Below are 18167 nucleotides of genomic sequence, written 5' to 3'. Positions count from 1 at the left end.
GCTTGAGGGCTCATTCTACCAGGGGCAAGGCTGCTACCACTGTGCTAGCTCGGGGCGTACCAGTCCTTGATATCTGTCAGGTAGCAACGTGGGCATCCTTGTGCACGTTTGCAAAACATTACTGCCTGGACAATCAGATCCGTTCGGTCCTACAGGACATTTAGGGGGTCATTCTGGGAACCGCCAGAAGACCGTACCGCGGTCGAAAGACTGCGGCGGTCATTCTGAGTTTCCCGCTGGGCTGGCGGGCGACCGCCAGAAGGCCGCCCGCCCAGCGGGAAACCCCCTTCCACGAGTATGCCGGCTCCGAATGGAGCCGGTGGAGTGGAAAGGGTGCGACGGGTGCAGTTGCACCCGTCGCGATTTTCAGTGTCTGCTATGCAGACACTGAAAATCTTTGTAGGGCCCTGTTGGTCAAAACCGCCAGAACCAGGCTGGCGGGAAGGGGGTCGGAATCCCCATGCGCCGCCATGTAGGATTCCTCAGGCTAGGGGAAAACCGGCGGGAAACCGCCGGTTTCCCCTTTCTGACCGCGGCTTTACCGCCGCGGTCAGAATTGGCCTGGATGCACCGCCAGTCTGTTGGCGGTGCATCCGCGGTCCCCGGCCCTGGCGGTCTATGACCGCCAGGGTCGGAATGACCCCCTTAGTGTTAAGGAGATGTATCCGCAGCCCACCACCAGGTCGTTATGGCTTGGATTTCTATTCATAGGTAAGGAATCTGCAGCTGCAAGTCTCTATCAGGTGAACAAGTTAATTACCTTTGGTAACACATTATCTGGTAGAGACTCTATCTAGCTGCAGATTCCTTACAGCCACTGTAGGAGGCTGGCCTGGTTTGAGGTGGGTACCTAAGATGAGTGCACCTTATACCAGGTCCAGTTATCCCTTATTAGTGAAATGTAGTCAGTGTCTAGAAGCCAGGCTGTCTAGAGTTAGCTGTAGGCAGAGCAGCCAAGGCTGAACTAGGAGACATGCAAAGCTATTGCAATACCATTGCAGTCACACAGTACTTACACACATGAAAGGCAATATTCAGTGTTACAAAAATAAAGGTAGTTTATTTTAGTCACACAAAGCCAAAAATACTTTGTAGGCTATACTTCCTTAGAAAGTTAGTAAATTACACAATATATACACTGGTAACCAGAAACAGGTAAGTACACAGTAGGAAAACAGTGCAAAAAGTGAAAACACAATAGGTTGCATGGGCCTAGGGAGAGCACAAACCATATACTAAAATAGTGGAGTGTGAAAGTCTGTTTCCCACCTAGGCAGGTGTAGTGTGTAGGGGGCACTAGGAGTGTAAGAAGATACCAAAGGTAAGTAATGTACCCCACCCCAGAGCCCAGGAAAGCAGGAGTAAAACACAGCAAGTTTCCTAAAACACACTAGAAGTCATGATAGAAGATAGTGCAAGAACCAGAAGAAACTGCAAGACACCAACGATGGATTCCTGGACCTGAAGACCAGTGGAAGAAGAGGACCAAGTCCAAGAAGCACTGAAGAGTCCAGGGAGAACTGGTGCCCCTGCTAACCCGTATGAAGGTGCATAAGTGGAAGCACCAAAGAAGACAGATGCGGGTTCCTGGTTTGTGCAGAAGATGTCCCACGCCGGATGGATGAATGTAGTCTGGTTTGCTTCACTGGATTCCGCCAACAAGCCTTGACACATGCAAAGATCGCTGTTAGCAAAAACATGGCGCTGTCCGGGACCAGGAGGGACCTGGTGGCCTCCACCCAGGAGGGGGAGACAGAGGAGGCCCTCAGCAACTCAGAGAGTCCTCTGAAGACCAGGCAGCATGCACAGGAGTCCCACAGCATGAGGACAAAGAAGGTACAAATGGAGGCCCACACAGCAGGACACAAAGGATTCCCATCCCCCTGGAGAACCACTCAGGAAGCTGTGCGTTGCAGGATGGAGTGCGGGGGCCTAAGCTGTGCTGTGCATGAAGAACTTCTTGGAAGGTTGCACACAAACGTTAGCAACTGCAAGTCATGCAGTGCACGGGGGTACTGTGTTGCATGGGAAGGCAAGCCATTACCTCCACCAAAGTTGGACAGCTGGACAGTGAGACTGCCGGAGTCACTTTAGTCCACCACCCGTGTTGCTGGATCCACGCCTGTCATCTGGAGAGGGGCTCCAAGCCACCGGTCGGCGTTGCAGAGAGGTGCCTGCTGAAGCAGGGAAGTGACTCAGTCACTCCATGGGAGATTCCTTCGGTTCTTCTGGTAAAGGCTGAAGACAGGCAGTCCTTGGAGGATGCACGACTTGGAAACTGTTGCAGTTGCTGGCAGGAGCTGAAGATACAATTTTGCAGAAGTCGTCTTTGCTTCTTTGTTGCAGTTTTGTAGAGTTCCTGGGGCAGTCAGGGATTGATTCGCCAGTAGAAGATGAAGTAACGGATGCAGAGGATTCCTACTGGACTCTTGCAATCCGAATCTGAAGAAACACCCAGAGGAGAGATCCTAAATAGCCCTGAGAGGGGGATTGGTCACCTAACCAGGGAAGCACCTATCAGGAGGGATCTCTGATGTCACCTGCTGGCACTGCCCACTCAGATGCTCCCAGAGTGCCCCACCAACTTGGTATCCAAGATGGCAAAACCCAGGGACACTCTGGAGGAGCTCAGGGTACCATCCCTGGGGTGGTAATGGACAGGGGAGTGGCTACTCCCCTTTCCTTTGTCCAGTTTCGTGCCAGTGCAGAGACTAGGGGTCCCTGAACCGGTGTAGACTGGATTATGCAAGGAGGGCACCATCTGTGCCCTTCAAAGCATTTCCAGAGGCTCTCGGACGATTCCCCTCCCATGCCTGTAACACTTATTTCCAGAGGGAGAGGGTGTAACACCCCTCTTCTAAAGGAAATACATTGTTCTGCTTTCCTGGGATTTAGCTGCTCAAGCCCCAGGATAGCAGAAGCCTGTCTGTGAGGTGGAAGCAGCTGGGGCTGCAGTGACAACCTGAGAAGACTGGTATGGCAGTGCTGGGGGTCCATGGTGGAGCCCCCAGAGTACATGGGATTGTGCTACCAATACTGGAACAATTGGGGTACAATTCCTAGTTGATAGACACCTTACTTCGCCATATTCGGAGTTACCATTGTGAAGCTGTGCATAGGTATTGACCTTTGTACAGTGCACACTTACAATTGTGTCCCCGCAATCACGGAGTCCGGGAAAATGGGCCTGGATGATGTGGAAGTACCTCTGCTAGTGCAGGGGTGCCCTCACACACAGGTACTTTGCACCCAGCCTTCAGGGTTGGAAGACCTGACATATAGGTGACTTATAAGTGACCTGGTGCAATGAAAATGGCTGTGAAATAGTGCATGCACTATTTTACACAGGCTGCACTGGAAGTTCATGCGTAAAAGAACTGACGTATGCGTGCCGGTGTGGTGCCTTTATAGACAACCGTGACATCAGAGATGGCTCCAACGATTTTGACGTCGCCACGTGAAGCCGAATGACGCCCGCGGATCTGAGCGACACCACCTAACTGAGCACACAGGGTATTGCTCAGAAAAAAGTCCCAGATTTGAAGCTGACGCCAGGGAATTTAAAGGTAAGGAATCTGCAGCTAGATAGAGTTTTTACCAGATAATGCGTTACTGAAGGGAAGTAACTTGTTCACTTATCCCTGTCCTGTGGACATATTGGGTTGTCCTTGTAGTGGACGTTAGTAGATCATGAACATTGTCTCCACCTGGAGGTGGTGGTCTGTTTCTTTCAGCAGTGGGGAGATCTGTTCGCACTGCTGAGAATGTACAATGTCAGCAGTTCTGCATGCTGGAGTTTCCAAGAAGGCTTTTTGTCTCGAGTGGAGCTGTGGCCTCTTGCACGCCTTTCTGTCCATATCACTCCTGGACAGAGTTATCAAGAGAATCAGCAACGATCGAGCCTAAGTCTTCCTTGTGGCTCAGGACTGTGCTAGGAGAGTTTGGTATCCCGAGCTGTTGTGTATTGTCTCTTGCCCAGCAGGGCTCTGCACCAGGCTTTTCTATGGTTGCCTAACAAGCCATCCCTTTTCAAATTCCTTATTGTACATGGATTTCTGAATGGTTTGCAACATATGTTTCCTTCTTGTGGACACTGCTTCTAGATGTAACAGATGACCCAACACCATAATGAATGTTCTCAGGCCTTTATTATAGACTGATCATTTCCCCAGGGTATCTTGACCATACGGTAAGTCCCCACTCTTGGGCTTAGTCCACTGTCTTCCATTCACCAGGATTAGAAGGTCCTGGAGGTTCCCTTGTCTAAGCCGTCTTCTCAGGGAGTAGGGTAGGAAGTTATACAGCGGCCTCAAAGTAAATAAAGTATAGGAGTCATATTAGTCTGGATAGTATACAAAAACTTGCTCTTCTCCCTTTTTATCACCACTTGTGCTGTCACAGTGCCATTGTGTTCCTTGATTAAATAGCACCCATGCCCCTCTTTATGGTGCAGTTTTTGCCTGTGACCCGTTACTTCACCCGGTGAAACTCAACACCTACACACTGTGAATTGGTGCAGCTCTTTATCTAGTGCTCTGAAGTCCCCTCACCACCTCTGTATATTGTTTGTCCCAGCCCATGGGACTTGCCTCTGGCTGTGACCCTCCTGGGTTGCAGGGCTAGATGCTGCAGCGTCCGCCTAATTCCCTGGATAGCTGGACATACACACAGGACTCAGGTTGCTTCTCACCATCTCCATCTTCTCAGCAGGTTTTCCAGGGCCTCCCTTGGTGTTCTCCATCCCAGCTTCTCCACTTCTATCTTCTATGGGTCGCTTTTTCTCCTGTGCCGTAGATGCTCCGCTCCTCCTACTTCCGACAACCCTTACTGGTTCCAGTACGTCCTTTTCAATCCCGGAATCATCCGCTGAAAACACCTTCTCGTTTGGTGTCTGGATGAAATCATTGAGAGCAGCTGGGGTGCTCAAGTGCTCCGTATTTAGTCTCTCCTCCGCTGCCATACTGGAAAGTCCACTATGATCTGTGACTGGACTACACTTCTCCCTTTTATCATGCCTCATTGGAACTTTAATCTACTCCTGATGTTCCTAATGTGCACTTCCTTTAAGCCCTTGAACACCTGTCCTCTCAGGGTCCTCACCATCAAGATAGCCTTCCAGGTGGCAATAACATCTGCCCGGAGGATCAGTGAGCTGCAGGCTTTATCATCTAGGCCTCTGTTCCTGAACATCTACCAAGACAAGCTGGTTCTGTGAAATAAAGCTTCCTTTCTACCGAATGTCATCACTCCCTTTCATGTAGGCCAATCCATCACTCTGCCTACGTTTTTCGCTCCACTACATCCCTCTAAAGAAAAGTAGCTACACCATCTAGACCTAGTTAGAGCACTGTTATTCTACTTTGATCGCCCAAAGGATTTCTGGGTGGACAACCAACTCTTCATGGTGTATGTTGGAGTGAAGAAGGGAAAAGCCGTGGAGGTGGACCATCTCCCTTTGGATCGCGCTCTCCATTAAAATCTGGTAGGCATTGGCGAAGAAACAACCCTAGAGCATTTGCGTGCTCATTCCACCATTTCTAAGGCTGCAATCACTGTGTTAGCACACAAACTTCTGGTCCTGGACATCTGCCAAGCAGCAATGATGGCATCCCCGCACATGGTTACAAAGCACTACTGCCTGGAATTGCCTGTTAATTCCTGCAGGACTTTTTGGTTTGACATTGATTCGCAGACCCACCTCCCAGGAGGTATTGCTTGGATATCTATTCTAAGGTAAGGGGTTTGCAGCTAGAAGTCTGTCACATGAAGAAGTTTCATTCCTTCAGTAACTCCTTATCTGGTAGAGACTATTCAGCTGCGGATTCCTTTCCAACCCATCCATCCTACCCACTCTGGGAACGGCTTCCTTTGGTAGGGTTTTCCCTTTTCAGGGCTCTAGTGTTACACAACAGTGATCAGTGTTCTTCATAGCTCTGCGTTTCTGGTGTAGAAAGTTGCAAAAAGAAACTGAAATCAGTGCCCTGGGGTAGCGCCTATATAGCCAACACAAACATCACGGACGATGCCAATGATGCAAAGCAGAGCCGATCGAGACCACCTATGGGCACGCAGGGGGACTACTAATATAAAATGTCTGGATCCATTCTGACACCAGGGGATGATTCTAAGATAAGGAATCTGCAGCTAGATAGAGTCTCTACCAGAGAAGGTGTTACCGAAGTAACTTGTTCTTCTGTTTACCATATTCCTGTTCGCTCGCACTATATGAACAAATGCTTCTATTCTTGTCACTCTTAATCCTCCCTTAAGCATTCTACTGGCCACAGTTTCATGACAAAACTGGCAAATATGAGTGGTGACATGAAGAACGGATGTATAGCCTCGTGGGTCATAAGTGGTGCCTATAATGTTGCATGGTCGCAGCAGAACTACACCTTTGTTGTTCTGGAGCCATCTTCAGTTGCAGCTGGCGACTTTGAAAAGTGGCGGGCGGGGGTATAAAACAAAAATCTAATAAAATGTTTTTTTAAAAACTTACCTGGACGTCTCCGCTGCTCTCCGCTACAGTGCAGGCTCCCAGCCTGCCCTGTGGCCAATCATTACGCTGCTGAAAGCAGCGTTATGACTGGCTGGAGCGCCCAGTCTGGGTGCTCCAACGCAGACTGGTAGCCTGGGATGGCTCTCTCCAACTCAGCTACCCAGTGCTGGGTTAGAGAGAGCCCTTGTGCGCATGTGTGTTTGGCCGGCCCGAGACCACCGGCCAAACATACATGCGCACTAAGAGGAGTTCTCTGTGCACTCCCCTCGGTGCTCGTCACCCCATGACCCTCTGCCTTTAAAACATAAAACTACATAATAAAATTAGTTTGTTATAGTTTTATTTTTAAAGGTTTGCAGCTCCTGCTGCTGGAGGGGGCGACGCTCCTCCGCCCTAATGGAGAAGCCACCCCTGACCTTCTTTTGATGAATGAATAGGACCAATATAATGATGGGCAACTTTTTTTATGAGTCTTGGGTGCAGACCATTACAGTTACTTGTAAAGTAAAATTATTATCCTCTATAACTTTCCTATTATTTGAAGTCTTAAAGGTCACAATATATCAAAATATGAATATTACTTTGTGAAAACGATATAGTCAACTGTTCCAACGGTAGTAAAACTCTATTGTAGGTATGGTATAAACCATTTTTTTGTTCATATGAGGCTTTGTTCCACAGGGAATCTTGTTGACTGAAGCTGAAATACGGCTCACGCGCATTCTTGAAGAAATGAAAAATAAAAATATCTTGGAGGAAACGCAAAAAGAAAATGTTGGTACACCCAAAGAATTCTCTGCTCCAGAGTTGGAAGTTGTTGTTGATGCTAAACTTATGCTGGTGGCCATTGCTGAGCAAAGATATCAGACTGCTTTGAGGTAAGGAGTGTTATTACTGAATAATATCGTTCATTTGAAAAATATTAAAAGCTAAATTTTATGGTACATACCAGCAAAATTTCAAAAGTGAAAACGTGGCTGATCGTTTTTCTAATTTAGCTTGAGTGGCCTGAGCACCACCTTTCAGGGGAATATACTGTTACTGTGTAAAAGAGTCAGTGATTTAATGTACACGCTTACCGGCTTAATGCAGTTCATATTTAAAGTGTGTTAGAATCTGCACTTCACCAAAATGGGCAGCTATAGAAAGAATAAAATGAGAATAAAATAATTATTTTTAATAGACATTGCTTCCTTGCTCGTCCAGTGCCATTACTCTGTCCTGAAAGCTTTTCATTAGCAAAACCTTCTAACTGGCGCCAGTTGGTGAAAAATGGCTTCACCTCAGATCTGTGCGATCTCATGGTTGAGGACAAAATAAGTACCATATTTAAGTCAGGAGTGCCGTTAGGGTGGAGGAGCGTTGACCCCTCCCCAGTCTCAGGCGCTGCAAATCACCTTTAACAAATGAAAAGATAATAAACCATGTTTATTATCTTTTCGTTTGTTAAAGGGGCGGGGCATTGAAGATGAGGAGTTGAGGGTAGTGCACTGTGTACTCCCTCACTCCTGATGCTCCTCTGAGAAGCGTCACGATTGGCCACAGGGAAGGCTGGGAGCTTGGGCCTGTCTGCGACAACAGGAGAGGAGCAGCACAGGAGTGGAGCAGGTAAGTGATTCTTTAAAAATCTTGTTTCATTAATTTGCCCCCCAATATTCCCTGTACCAACTCGCCCCAACAAAGCCCCGCAAGCTGCTCCTTGTGTTTGTCAGGATGGGAGCACTACCATAATGGCGGTTTTTCCACTCCATCTGACTCACAATTCCTCACCCCATTTTAAAGTGTGGTAAACATGGGGATCGGAAGCCTTTGACCTGAATGACTGTCTGCCCCCAGTTTTGTCACAATTTGATGCTGCTGAGGTCGGAGGCACCGTTTCTTTTTAGTAGTGGATGATCACCTTGTACCAGTGAGTCTTGCATGTTGCATAAACAGGACTTACTCACCTATTTCAAAAAATGATCCTAATTTTCACCCATGTAGGTAGATAGGACAGAGGAGTAAATGTCCTGGTAATGCTGTACACCAGGATGTGGATTTACCCCTGTACCCAAATATGCAAATGCAATTTGGGGAGCATAGGGTAGACAGTAGGTACTCTATAACATTTCTAATGAGAAAAATGTCCAATATTCAGTGATGCAATCAGTCATGAGGATTGCAATATCATTGTGTTATTTAACTAAAGTATGTGTGAGAAGAGATGGGCCTTACTTCACCCATTCCTTTCCACTTGCAATAGAGCTGAATCTGTTATCAGAATGGAGCAAGGATCTTTCTTGAAGTGGATGTATGATGGAACATCGCATGGGTATATCACACATGCCTTAACGCGGTCTTAATGACGACTCTGGCTTTATCACACATGCCTTTACCACCCATGCCTTTACAACAAATTTTGTTGTAAAAGTATGTTTGGTAAAGGAATATATGTGGTAAGTTCTCCCCTACCCTGCCCCCTTACACCTGATACCATACTCCACCCCGCCCATGCCCTTAAAACTGCTCCTTCCACCCTCTCCTTGAGCCCTAAAAGTAACCCAGCCCTGTCCTAAAAACTACAATGACCCCTCCACTCCCACCCTGAATCCTAAAACCTACACTACCCTGTCCTAAAAACTGCCTGACCCCCCACCCAGAATCCAAAACCTACCCCACCCTGTCCTAAAACCTATCCTGACCCCTCTGCCCTGAACCCTAAAACCTACCCCGCCCTGTCCTAAAAACTACCCCGAACCCACTGCCCTGAACCCTAAAGACTACCCTGTCCTGCCCTAAAAACTACCTGACCCACCGCCTTGTACCCTAAAACCTACACCACACTGTCCCAAAAACGACCCCAACCTCCCGCCCCAGCCCTAAACCCTAAAACCTACTCTGCCCTGTCTTAAAAACTACCCGACCCTGCCCTGTCCTAAAAACTGCCCCCTTAATCTGTCCCCAGCCCCTCTTACCTCTCTCTGCTCTCTGCTACTTCCTGTTTTGCCTGGACCACTAGACTGCTCTCTCTGCCGTAACCACGCATATGCGTGGTAAAGGCGTGCATGCTAAATGCATGCGTGGTAAAGGCGTGCATGCTAAATGCATGCGTAGTAAACACATATGCGTGGTAATGGCAGCGTGGTCAATATATAGCGTTGCATTGACCGCATTGTAAGTGATGATTCCCTATTAAAGAGAGCAAATTCTTAGATTTTAAGTTGTACAAAAGGGCTTGGAGGACGAGAAAATCAAGATAGTAAGTTTTCAGCAAGTACTTTTAGCACTGCGGGAGCAATATTGGATGTTGTCCTTGGAGCATGATGATGTTTATTTTCACATTCCTGTAACAAGTATTGCAGGCTTCGCCTGTGGCTTGTGGTAAATGGAGAGTATTACCTGTTTGCTATTCTTCCTTTTGGAATTTCTTCAGCACTAAGAGTGTTCACCAAGATAACGGCAGTGGCAATAGCTGATTTCCCTCATAAAATGATTAATCTCTACCTGTGTGTTGAAAATTGATTGGGGAAAACCAGATATTCTTCTCTGTTGTTCAGCTAGACTCAGGGGCTTCTCTCTGTAAGGTATGATTTAGGATTTTCTGTTAATGAAAAGATCAAACTCCTTTGTAGAATCTGAAGTAAAATGGCATAATTTTCAGATAGTGCCAAAGTCCCGGCTTTTCAACCAAAGGGAAGCATAACATGTTATCACAAACTAGTCTCTCTGTATGCCAGGGAGCTGGTTTCAGTGGAAAAGTGAGTTCTCTTATTGCTGCTTCTTTTGGCCTTGTGCTTAGTCTTATTCCCGCAAGATTCACTAAGGATGTGTTCCCTGCAGTGGTCTTTTAAGAATAAGTAGAGTCAATTTTTTGGTCACCTGGAGCATCCCATGCTTCTACCTCAGTTGATGAACAGTGATTATGAGTCAGCTTTTCAGATCTTAGTGCCTTTGGTGATGGTTATAATGCCCCCTGTTAGGTTAGGGAGCTCATCTGGATGATGTGTACTTAAGTGTGAATTGGCACGTGAACTTAGTTGCCATATCAATCCGTTCAAGTTATGAGTAGTCAACTTACAACACCTGTGCAATGTTTTCTGGGAACATCAGCAGGAGCTGTTTTACTTCTGCTATGCAAGGAATCAGTAGATCTGTGTTTTTGACAGTGACAGAACACTTCATCTTCTACATCCCCTAATTATGGGACCAATTCACAAAGGTAAATTAGCATGCGTAGATCTACTCATATGTAGATCTACTCCTACGCCTACGTGTAACTCTCTATTTTTTGCTATTCACCATTTCCAACTGGAAATGTACACATAGGTGTAGACTTAAACGTCTCAACCCCTTCAAATGTGAAGGTGGAAACTCCAAAGACTAAGTTTACAAATGTAAGGCTAATATTAGTAACATTCTATCTGTTGATAGAGATCTCAATCAACATGGAGATCGCCATATATGAAGGTACAGGTAGCTATAATGAAGAATATTTATTAACAACAATATTTAAAAAATATATTAATATAAATGTAAAATAATGTAAATTCATTAGTTATTACCTGGAACTAATATAATTAAAAGTCAAGTCACATTACTTCCTCAAGTTAAATTTATATTAAAATATAAAGTAACATTTTAATATAAATTATACATAGTCCTGTTTAGGCAATAATTTGAATATAAAATGAACTACCCTGAATAATATCAATAATAGTTTTGTTTAATTTGCAGTAAACTTTGTTAAAAGTTATACATTTAATTACACCACTTTTCATATTTAAAAGATTTTTTTTTAATTAAGTATATTATTGAAGGTAATAAAAACTAATCAACAATTATACTTAATTTATCAGTATTTATATATATAAAATGTATGTATATATACATATACATTTCTTTCTATGTTATTATTTTCCTTTATATTTATAATTTATGCACTAATGTACAAATTTATTTTTAATGGAGTGTATTATTAAATGTAATCCATAGTTAGTCCTAATTTCTATCACAAAAGATATGCATTAATTTAACAATGGCATGTTAATTTAATTTACTGCCTTCATTATTTTCAATGGGAGTGTGCCTTAGAACCGGTGGTTGTATTGTATTTTTTTGCAACATCTATATAGTGGTTACTACCCCCTCTGGGGTGCTAAAGCTCTTGCTTAACTTGCAACAATGGTAAGGTAGAAGACTCCATTTAAGCCCGTTTTGAAACTATGATGGGTGTAGTACATTTTTTGTGAGTTGCAAAGATATTTCTCTTTCATTGGTGGCATATGTTTAGTATAAGCATGTTCTTCCCGAAACCCCTCCTTAATTTTTTTCATAACCCCTCCCATTTAGGGGTAATTAGTCTCCATTTTCCCACCACTCCACTACTCCCTCATACAGGTACTACAACAATGTGTGCCTGCTGTGTGAAACGGGCACCTTGTTGCAGAACCCCCCCCCCACACTTTTTGCCTGGTTTCTGAATGCAACTTGGACTTGACTGCACTGGGATCCTGCTAACCAGATTCCCAGTCCCAGTGTTCTTTCCCTAAAACACTGTAAAAGTAATTGGATACACCTTTAGCACCCACTATAAGTCCCTAGTAAAAGGTACTTAGGTACCCAGGGCATGGGGTACTATGGGTAAGCCACTGAGGGTAGCAGCACTGATTGTGCCACCCTCAAGGGCACCCAACACAGCTATAGCCCTCCGAGTGTCCTGGTGCAAACCTAAAATACAAACTCGACATGGCACCCTCCCTGTGTGCCATGTCCACCCTACACTGCATATGTTATGGGTAAGTCACCCCTCTAGCAGGCCTTCCAGCCCTAAGGCGGGGTTCACCATACTATATGTGAGGGCATAATTGCATAAGCAATATGCCCCCACTGTGTCCTTGCCTAACCTGGGACATAGTGAGTGAACAGAGCAGCGGTTTTAATATATGTGCTGGACACTGGTCAATACGAGTTTCCCAGCTACATAATGGATACACTGAAGCCTGGGTTGTTTGGTATAAAACAACTCAGAATGCTAAATCCAAACTGGTACCAGTACTGGATTTATTATAAAATGTACGCAGGGGTCACCTTAGAGGTTTCCCCTGCCAAAACTAACTATCCTGGCATGGTTGACTGGTTCCAGCAAGCCTGCCACATCCAGACAGCCAATAAATATACAAACTTGGGGGAGAGACCAGTCTCTCTGGTTTGTAAAAACAATGCCCTTCCTGGGTGGAGGAGCTAACACTCCCTCCCTCAGGAATGTGCACTGCCCTGGTAGTGAGCTTCAAAGGGCTATTTCCCTTGAAACTCGATCTTCAGGCCTGCTGCTAGCAGCAGATGGCCTCCCTCTTTGCACACCCCCACTTTTGGAGGGAGCAAAGGTGGGAAACCACACATAGGGTAGGAGGAGTGGCCTCACTGGGCATGCACCACCCCTAGGGGCTTGCAGGCAAAGTGGACTCCTAATTTTATTTTCCTCCATGTTGGATGGCAGGAAAATAGCCAATAAGGTTTAGAGACGTGACTCTTCCCACAGAAAGTGGCCACTGTAGTGGGTGTAGCCACCCAAGGGTAAGGGTCCCATTGGACACTACCAGGCTCCCCCTAAAGCGCCCACTAAATTCAGTATTTAGTGGGCCCCTCTAGACCAAGAAATCAGATTCATCAGGAAGAAAGAAGATAGCACCAAAGAACCCGCCAAGATGAGAACAGAGGACCTGCTGCACCAGAAGAGGCTGCAAGACCCCTGCTTGCTGCATCAGTGTCTTGACAATCGCCCATGCGGAGGAGCGGCCCACTGGACTGACCTCAAGAGACCCTGAGGACCTCCAGGCTTCGCAAATGGCCAGAGAACTCCCTAGTGAGTGGTGGTACCACTCAATAACCACAGGAACCTGCAAGGAACCTGCAACCCGGTGAGGGACACTTCACTGACCGGATGACAACTCCTCAACCGGACGTCGCAGCTGGACTGGACGACACACCAACGACACCCCGGATGAGACCTGTAAGTGTGCCCAGTTTGGTGGCACAGTGCCCTCCCATGGCCGAGTTGTGGCAATACCCTGAGTACTGACCTGTGCACGTCGGGCTTCACCAACAGCTCCCCCAGAGCTGCAACTGGACCAGGAGGAAGCCCCAGTCGAGGGACTTCAGTGACACCCCAGTCCTCCTGCCAGAGCACCCCCGACATCCTGCAGGACCTCAAGAAGAAGTCGTGCCTCCATCTCCAAAGGACCCTTTTACGTGCGGCATCCAAGACCTCCAAATCGCCCTGCACCTGGCTGTCCTTAGCCTTGCATCGCGGGCTCTGCCCAAACCCTTGCGAACTCAATTTTTTTTGCATTTTTAAAAGTGACTGCCTATTGATTCCAATGGTGCGCAATTACACACAGAAAGACTAACTTTGTTAAAACTTCAAAAAGTCATAACAAGAAAAGTACTTAACATATTCTAAAGATTTTGGTATTTTTATAAAATTAGTTATTCATTTTGTGTGTTTGGTGCATGATTGGATTTGTGAGTACAGCAAATATTTAGCACATCTCCTGGATTAGCCTAACTGCTCGACCAGCTACCTTAAAAGTTGGAGCATTAGGTGGTCTAATTTTTACCTCTAGAAACCAACGTGTGGTTGCCCAGACCCTCTGCATAGTGTGCTCGATTTTGTACTCTACATAGAGGGCCGGCCTCCTACACCTACGTGTGCAGATATTTCCGCCACCCAGGTGGAGATATATGCACTGAAAAGATAGAATAGGTGAAAGTGGAGTTCTTCACCCTCAAGTTTGTGAATTTAATTTTGTAGTACGTGAAATAGTGCTACTGGAGTACTACTTTGCATATTCATTGCATTTTATTAATTGGGCCCTAAAACAAATTTTGTTTTTCTCTAAATGGGAAATTCAATTGGCAATAGAATGCATCATTTTATGAAGCTGAGAGGCTTCAATTATACCTTTTTGCTGTCCAACGGAATAGCAAGTGCCCACTGAACACTTCCAAACATCATCTGAAAGGAAAATATTATCTGGGAGATGCTTTGGGGTTTCAGTCTCTAAAATGAACACCCTGCAGTCCCATTGATGACAAGGGTACTACTAGATCAGTCAGGACTCAGATCATTTGATTTTGATAGTACCAGACTGGATAAGTATTGGATCTTTTGGAGTTAGACTCCTTGGGGGCATGGCCTCTTCTGATGCAGGAGGAGCAGGTTATACATCTGAACATGATCGTTTTGGGAATAGTTTTGTTCTTTCTAATAAGGCATTGGTGTGAGAAGATGGCTGCATTTGAGTCATTGGAGCACATCTGCTAAGTGGTGCTCTAAGAGGAGGATTGGACCTGTTAAAAATGTTAGATGTGGTGTATACTGTAATTTGCGGTTTCTTTGAAGTAGAAAGACCTCAGCATAGGTAGTATGAATGTATTTTTGCCTGTGATTTCTGTCTGGTGTTTTTGTCCTGATCAGAGCTAGTTATTGAAGTGGAGTTTTACAAATGTGTTCAGAATAGGTTCTATTCATAACCCTTTTGTGATGGAAATGTCTTTGAAACCCCATTGTTACTCATTTAAACCTTCTTTGCAGAGTGGCATTTCTGTTTGCTGTCAGCTCAGCCTGGAGAGTCAGTGAACTTCATGTCTTTTTTCTGCATTGCAAATGCTTGTTTTTCATTGCCTCCAGTCATTGATCTTTTCTAAGAACAAGTTAAGAAGTAGGGTCCAACCGTTTTTGCCAAAACAGTTTTAAAATTTTGATTGTGATGAAGTATTTCCCTTCTTTTTATGCTCATCCTCCTTTGTCATGGGAGGAGAGAATAGAAAAGCGTTGAGCTGATATGTCTTTTACACTAAGGATATTAGTATCCATGATAAACTTGCATTCGTATTAGTTTGCTTATTTGAAGGGTAATTCCCAGTTTAGCAAAGCTTTGTGTTGTTATTCAGCTGCTTCAATCAACCCCCCTACTCAGTCTACTGCTTTGGTAGCACTTCACCTAAGGAACCTGTGGGAAGCAGTATCCATCACAGAAAAAGCTGCTTGTCTTCGGTATTGCTATTTCTGATGGCTGTTTGTCCTTTGGAAGTTTTCTTATGGCCCTCCTGTCTCCTTCCTTCTGAGTCGAGTACTTTGCTCTGTTTTTAATCCTGTTTCCTTATCTAGTTTTTGATTAGGGTGAGGAAAAAAATTACTGGCTGCATCAGAGGTACACATGACGCATTTATGCTATGTATAGCGTAGTTTATTGTGGAGCCTTGCTGATCTACAGTTAAACTTTCTTGTGTGACCTGGAGCCAGTTGGGAAGTATTGCTTCTTAAAATTTCTGGATCCTTTTTGGCACCTGGGATGTTCAGAGGAGGAGCCACAGGGGAGATGAACATCCATCAGAACAAAATGTACCCATGGTAATTAATTTGTTATTGTTAATGTGCTGTGTAGAAAGGTTTCAAAGCATCAGCCAGAGCAGGAAGAATTTCCACTATAAAGTGGGGGTAATATAGATTGCATAGTGAAGAAAGTAAGTGTTTGTCAGCCCAGGGGAGCACCATACTAGCATGATATGTTTGTGCAGATATGAAATTTATTCTCATCATTTTTATACCATACAGAAAATAAGGAAATTAATTTTATTGGAAGATGAACATGATCATGCACCTGTGAAGACCACTCATTGAAGTGATCCAGATGGGGCTAATTTTCCGTCCAAGATTGATTGATCATGCCAAGTTGATGAGCTACAGGAAAAATGAATGAAGGAAGCATCTGGTTATTTCATCGCCTAGTTAAGATCATGTGGCGTCTAATATGGATTTGCCACACACCTCAGAAATTATGTTTTGCCCATATTCTTTTACACTGTTGGCAAAATCATGTTTTAGACACAAAAAGAAAGAACCAAATTTTATTTTGCATTTGATTAAAACGACACTCGGAAATTATATTTTTTTTACTTAAATTCTGACGCTTGGACCAGAAGAAAACAGAAGATCGTTGACCAAGTTCACCATCGCTCTTCACAGTAATCATCAAAAGCTTTAAACGATTTTTCTGTCTCGGAATTGATTTAGTACTGCAAAAGACAAGCCTAACATCATGAATATTCACATGGTATTTTATAATTATTCCCGGTAACAATGTTTCTGGGTAGTGTATCAGGAGAAACTGTTCTCAAAACATAAATGGAAGAAATGCTTCTACGTGTCTTTTATAGCATGAACAATTATTGAAAAATAAATGTACCTTTCTGAATCCAGGATGCGTTTAATGACACATCTCATACGCACCAGTAGTATGGACCGTGTCATTTCATTCTGGTTTTGTAACCTGTAAATGGCTCACCCGTTCATCAGAACTGGTGCCACCAATGTTGCCTACATAATGTGCAAGCCAGTTGTGCTGAACGTTTTGGAAATGGCTCGGCCGCTCGCTCGTCAGCCATTAACCCCCAAGAAAAAACGATTGAAATCTTAAAGTGAGCAGCAAATTAAAATGATGATTTGGGAATTCCCTGGCGTGAAATAGTACCTCAGTATATGAACAACTAGCCGCCTTTGTGCTGTCACAAACAGTTGGGATTCTAATGTTTATTGTAAATGATGAATTTAAGGACCGAATTCAGTATGAAGAACGTTCCCAAAGAAGCTTGTTTCACATGGGTTGTAGTAAGCCATTAGTAATTTCTGGGCATGCAAAAATGATAAATGGGGATTCGCAAACTTTCTCATGTTTTGTTTTGTCTTGTCTTAATTTAAGCACGTGTTGTTTTATTCCAATCAAATAATCCCATGCTCCTGTTATCTGTCATTGTTTAATATATTTTTAGAATATCATTTGGTGACTCAACTATCAAACATGAATTCTAGCATTGGTTTGTCACTTTGTGGGCAATTTATATCCTTATGTATTTATTTATTATCGAGAGCACGATAGAACGGGAAAAATGCTGCACAGTTTCTGTTGTGGAATGAGAACTAATGCTAGATATTTATGACCTAAGACAGGAATTCTATATTTTGATTGTGAGGTTTACTGTCTAAAAATTAAATGTATTGTGGAATGAAAAAATAATCTTGAAATTATATGCAGTCAGTAATAGAGATCTATTCTCTTTTTTGAAGTATGTTTGTTGACGTAGTACACTGACTAGCACGTTATTCCTAACCAAATAGACATAAACTTGGACTGTGGACAACAAACTTCCCAATCTGATTGGCCTGATGCCATTATTCTCGTGTTAAATCTGTTTCATAATCAAGACATCTTTTCTGAATTTCATCAACATTAAATCATGTTATTTGCCTACATTCTGAATATTGAAAACCTTTTAGTGGCTACAATGTAAATTCTTAAAAGAAAATTATAAGAACACATAACTGTAGAAAGCAAAATGTTTGGACTTTGTTTAAGAGCAAACTAGTAGGAAATGTTAACATTATACATTGCATTTGGCTTAAAGCTCACTTTAAATATTCTACAATAAAAACTAAAACTAGAAACTGTGTATATATATGAATTAGCCTTTAGATATAAGAATTCTGCTACTGTTTTTTTTTTTTTTTTTTTTTTTTTTTACTAATGTAGGACCTTTACTGTCCCAGCATGCGCAGCGTTGTCAGTTGGAGGCTTCCTGATTTACTTTTTTTTTGTTTCTCAAAGTCAGTATTTTAATTTTGTCTTCACTA

At 44.1% G+C, this 18167-nt stretch overlaps 1 protein-coding gene across 1 annotated transcript in view; it reads left to right on the top strand.

Annotated features, from left to right (window-relative positions):
* CFAP54 (cilia and flagella associated protein 54) overlaps positions 1–17931 on the top strand; it is a 1075777-nt gene extending 1057846 nt beyond the window's left edge. The window contains exons 52-53 of the mRNA XM_069229529.1: positions 7181–7377; positions 16095–17931. Of these exons, the coding sequence (XP_069085630.1) occupies positions 7181–7377; positions 16095–16101 (204 nt within the window). The 3' untranslated portion in view covers positions 16102–17931. The remainder of the gene's footprint in view (positions 1–7180; positions 7378–16094) is intronic.
* Positions 17932–18167: the final 236 nt, after the last annotated feature.

Source organism: Pleurodeles waltl, chromosome 4_1 (genome assembly GCF_031143425.1).
Source record: "Pleurodeles waltl isolate 20211129_DDA chromosome 4_1, aPleWal1.hap1.20221129, whole genome shotgun sequence".
In the NCBI taxonomy this organism is placed as follows: Eukaryota; Metazoa; Chordata; class Amphibia; order Caudata; family Salamandridae; genus Pleurodeles; species Pleurodeles waltl.
Note: the sequence above shows the minus strand (reverse complement) of the source record. Positions and strands in the feature narration are given on the sequence as shown.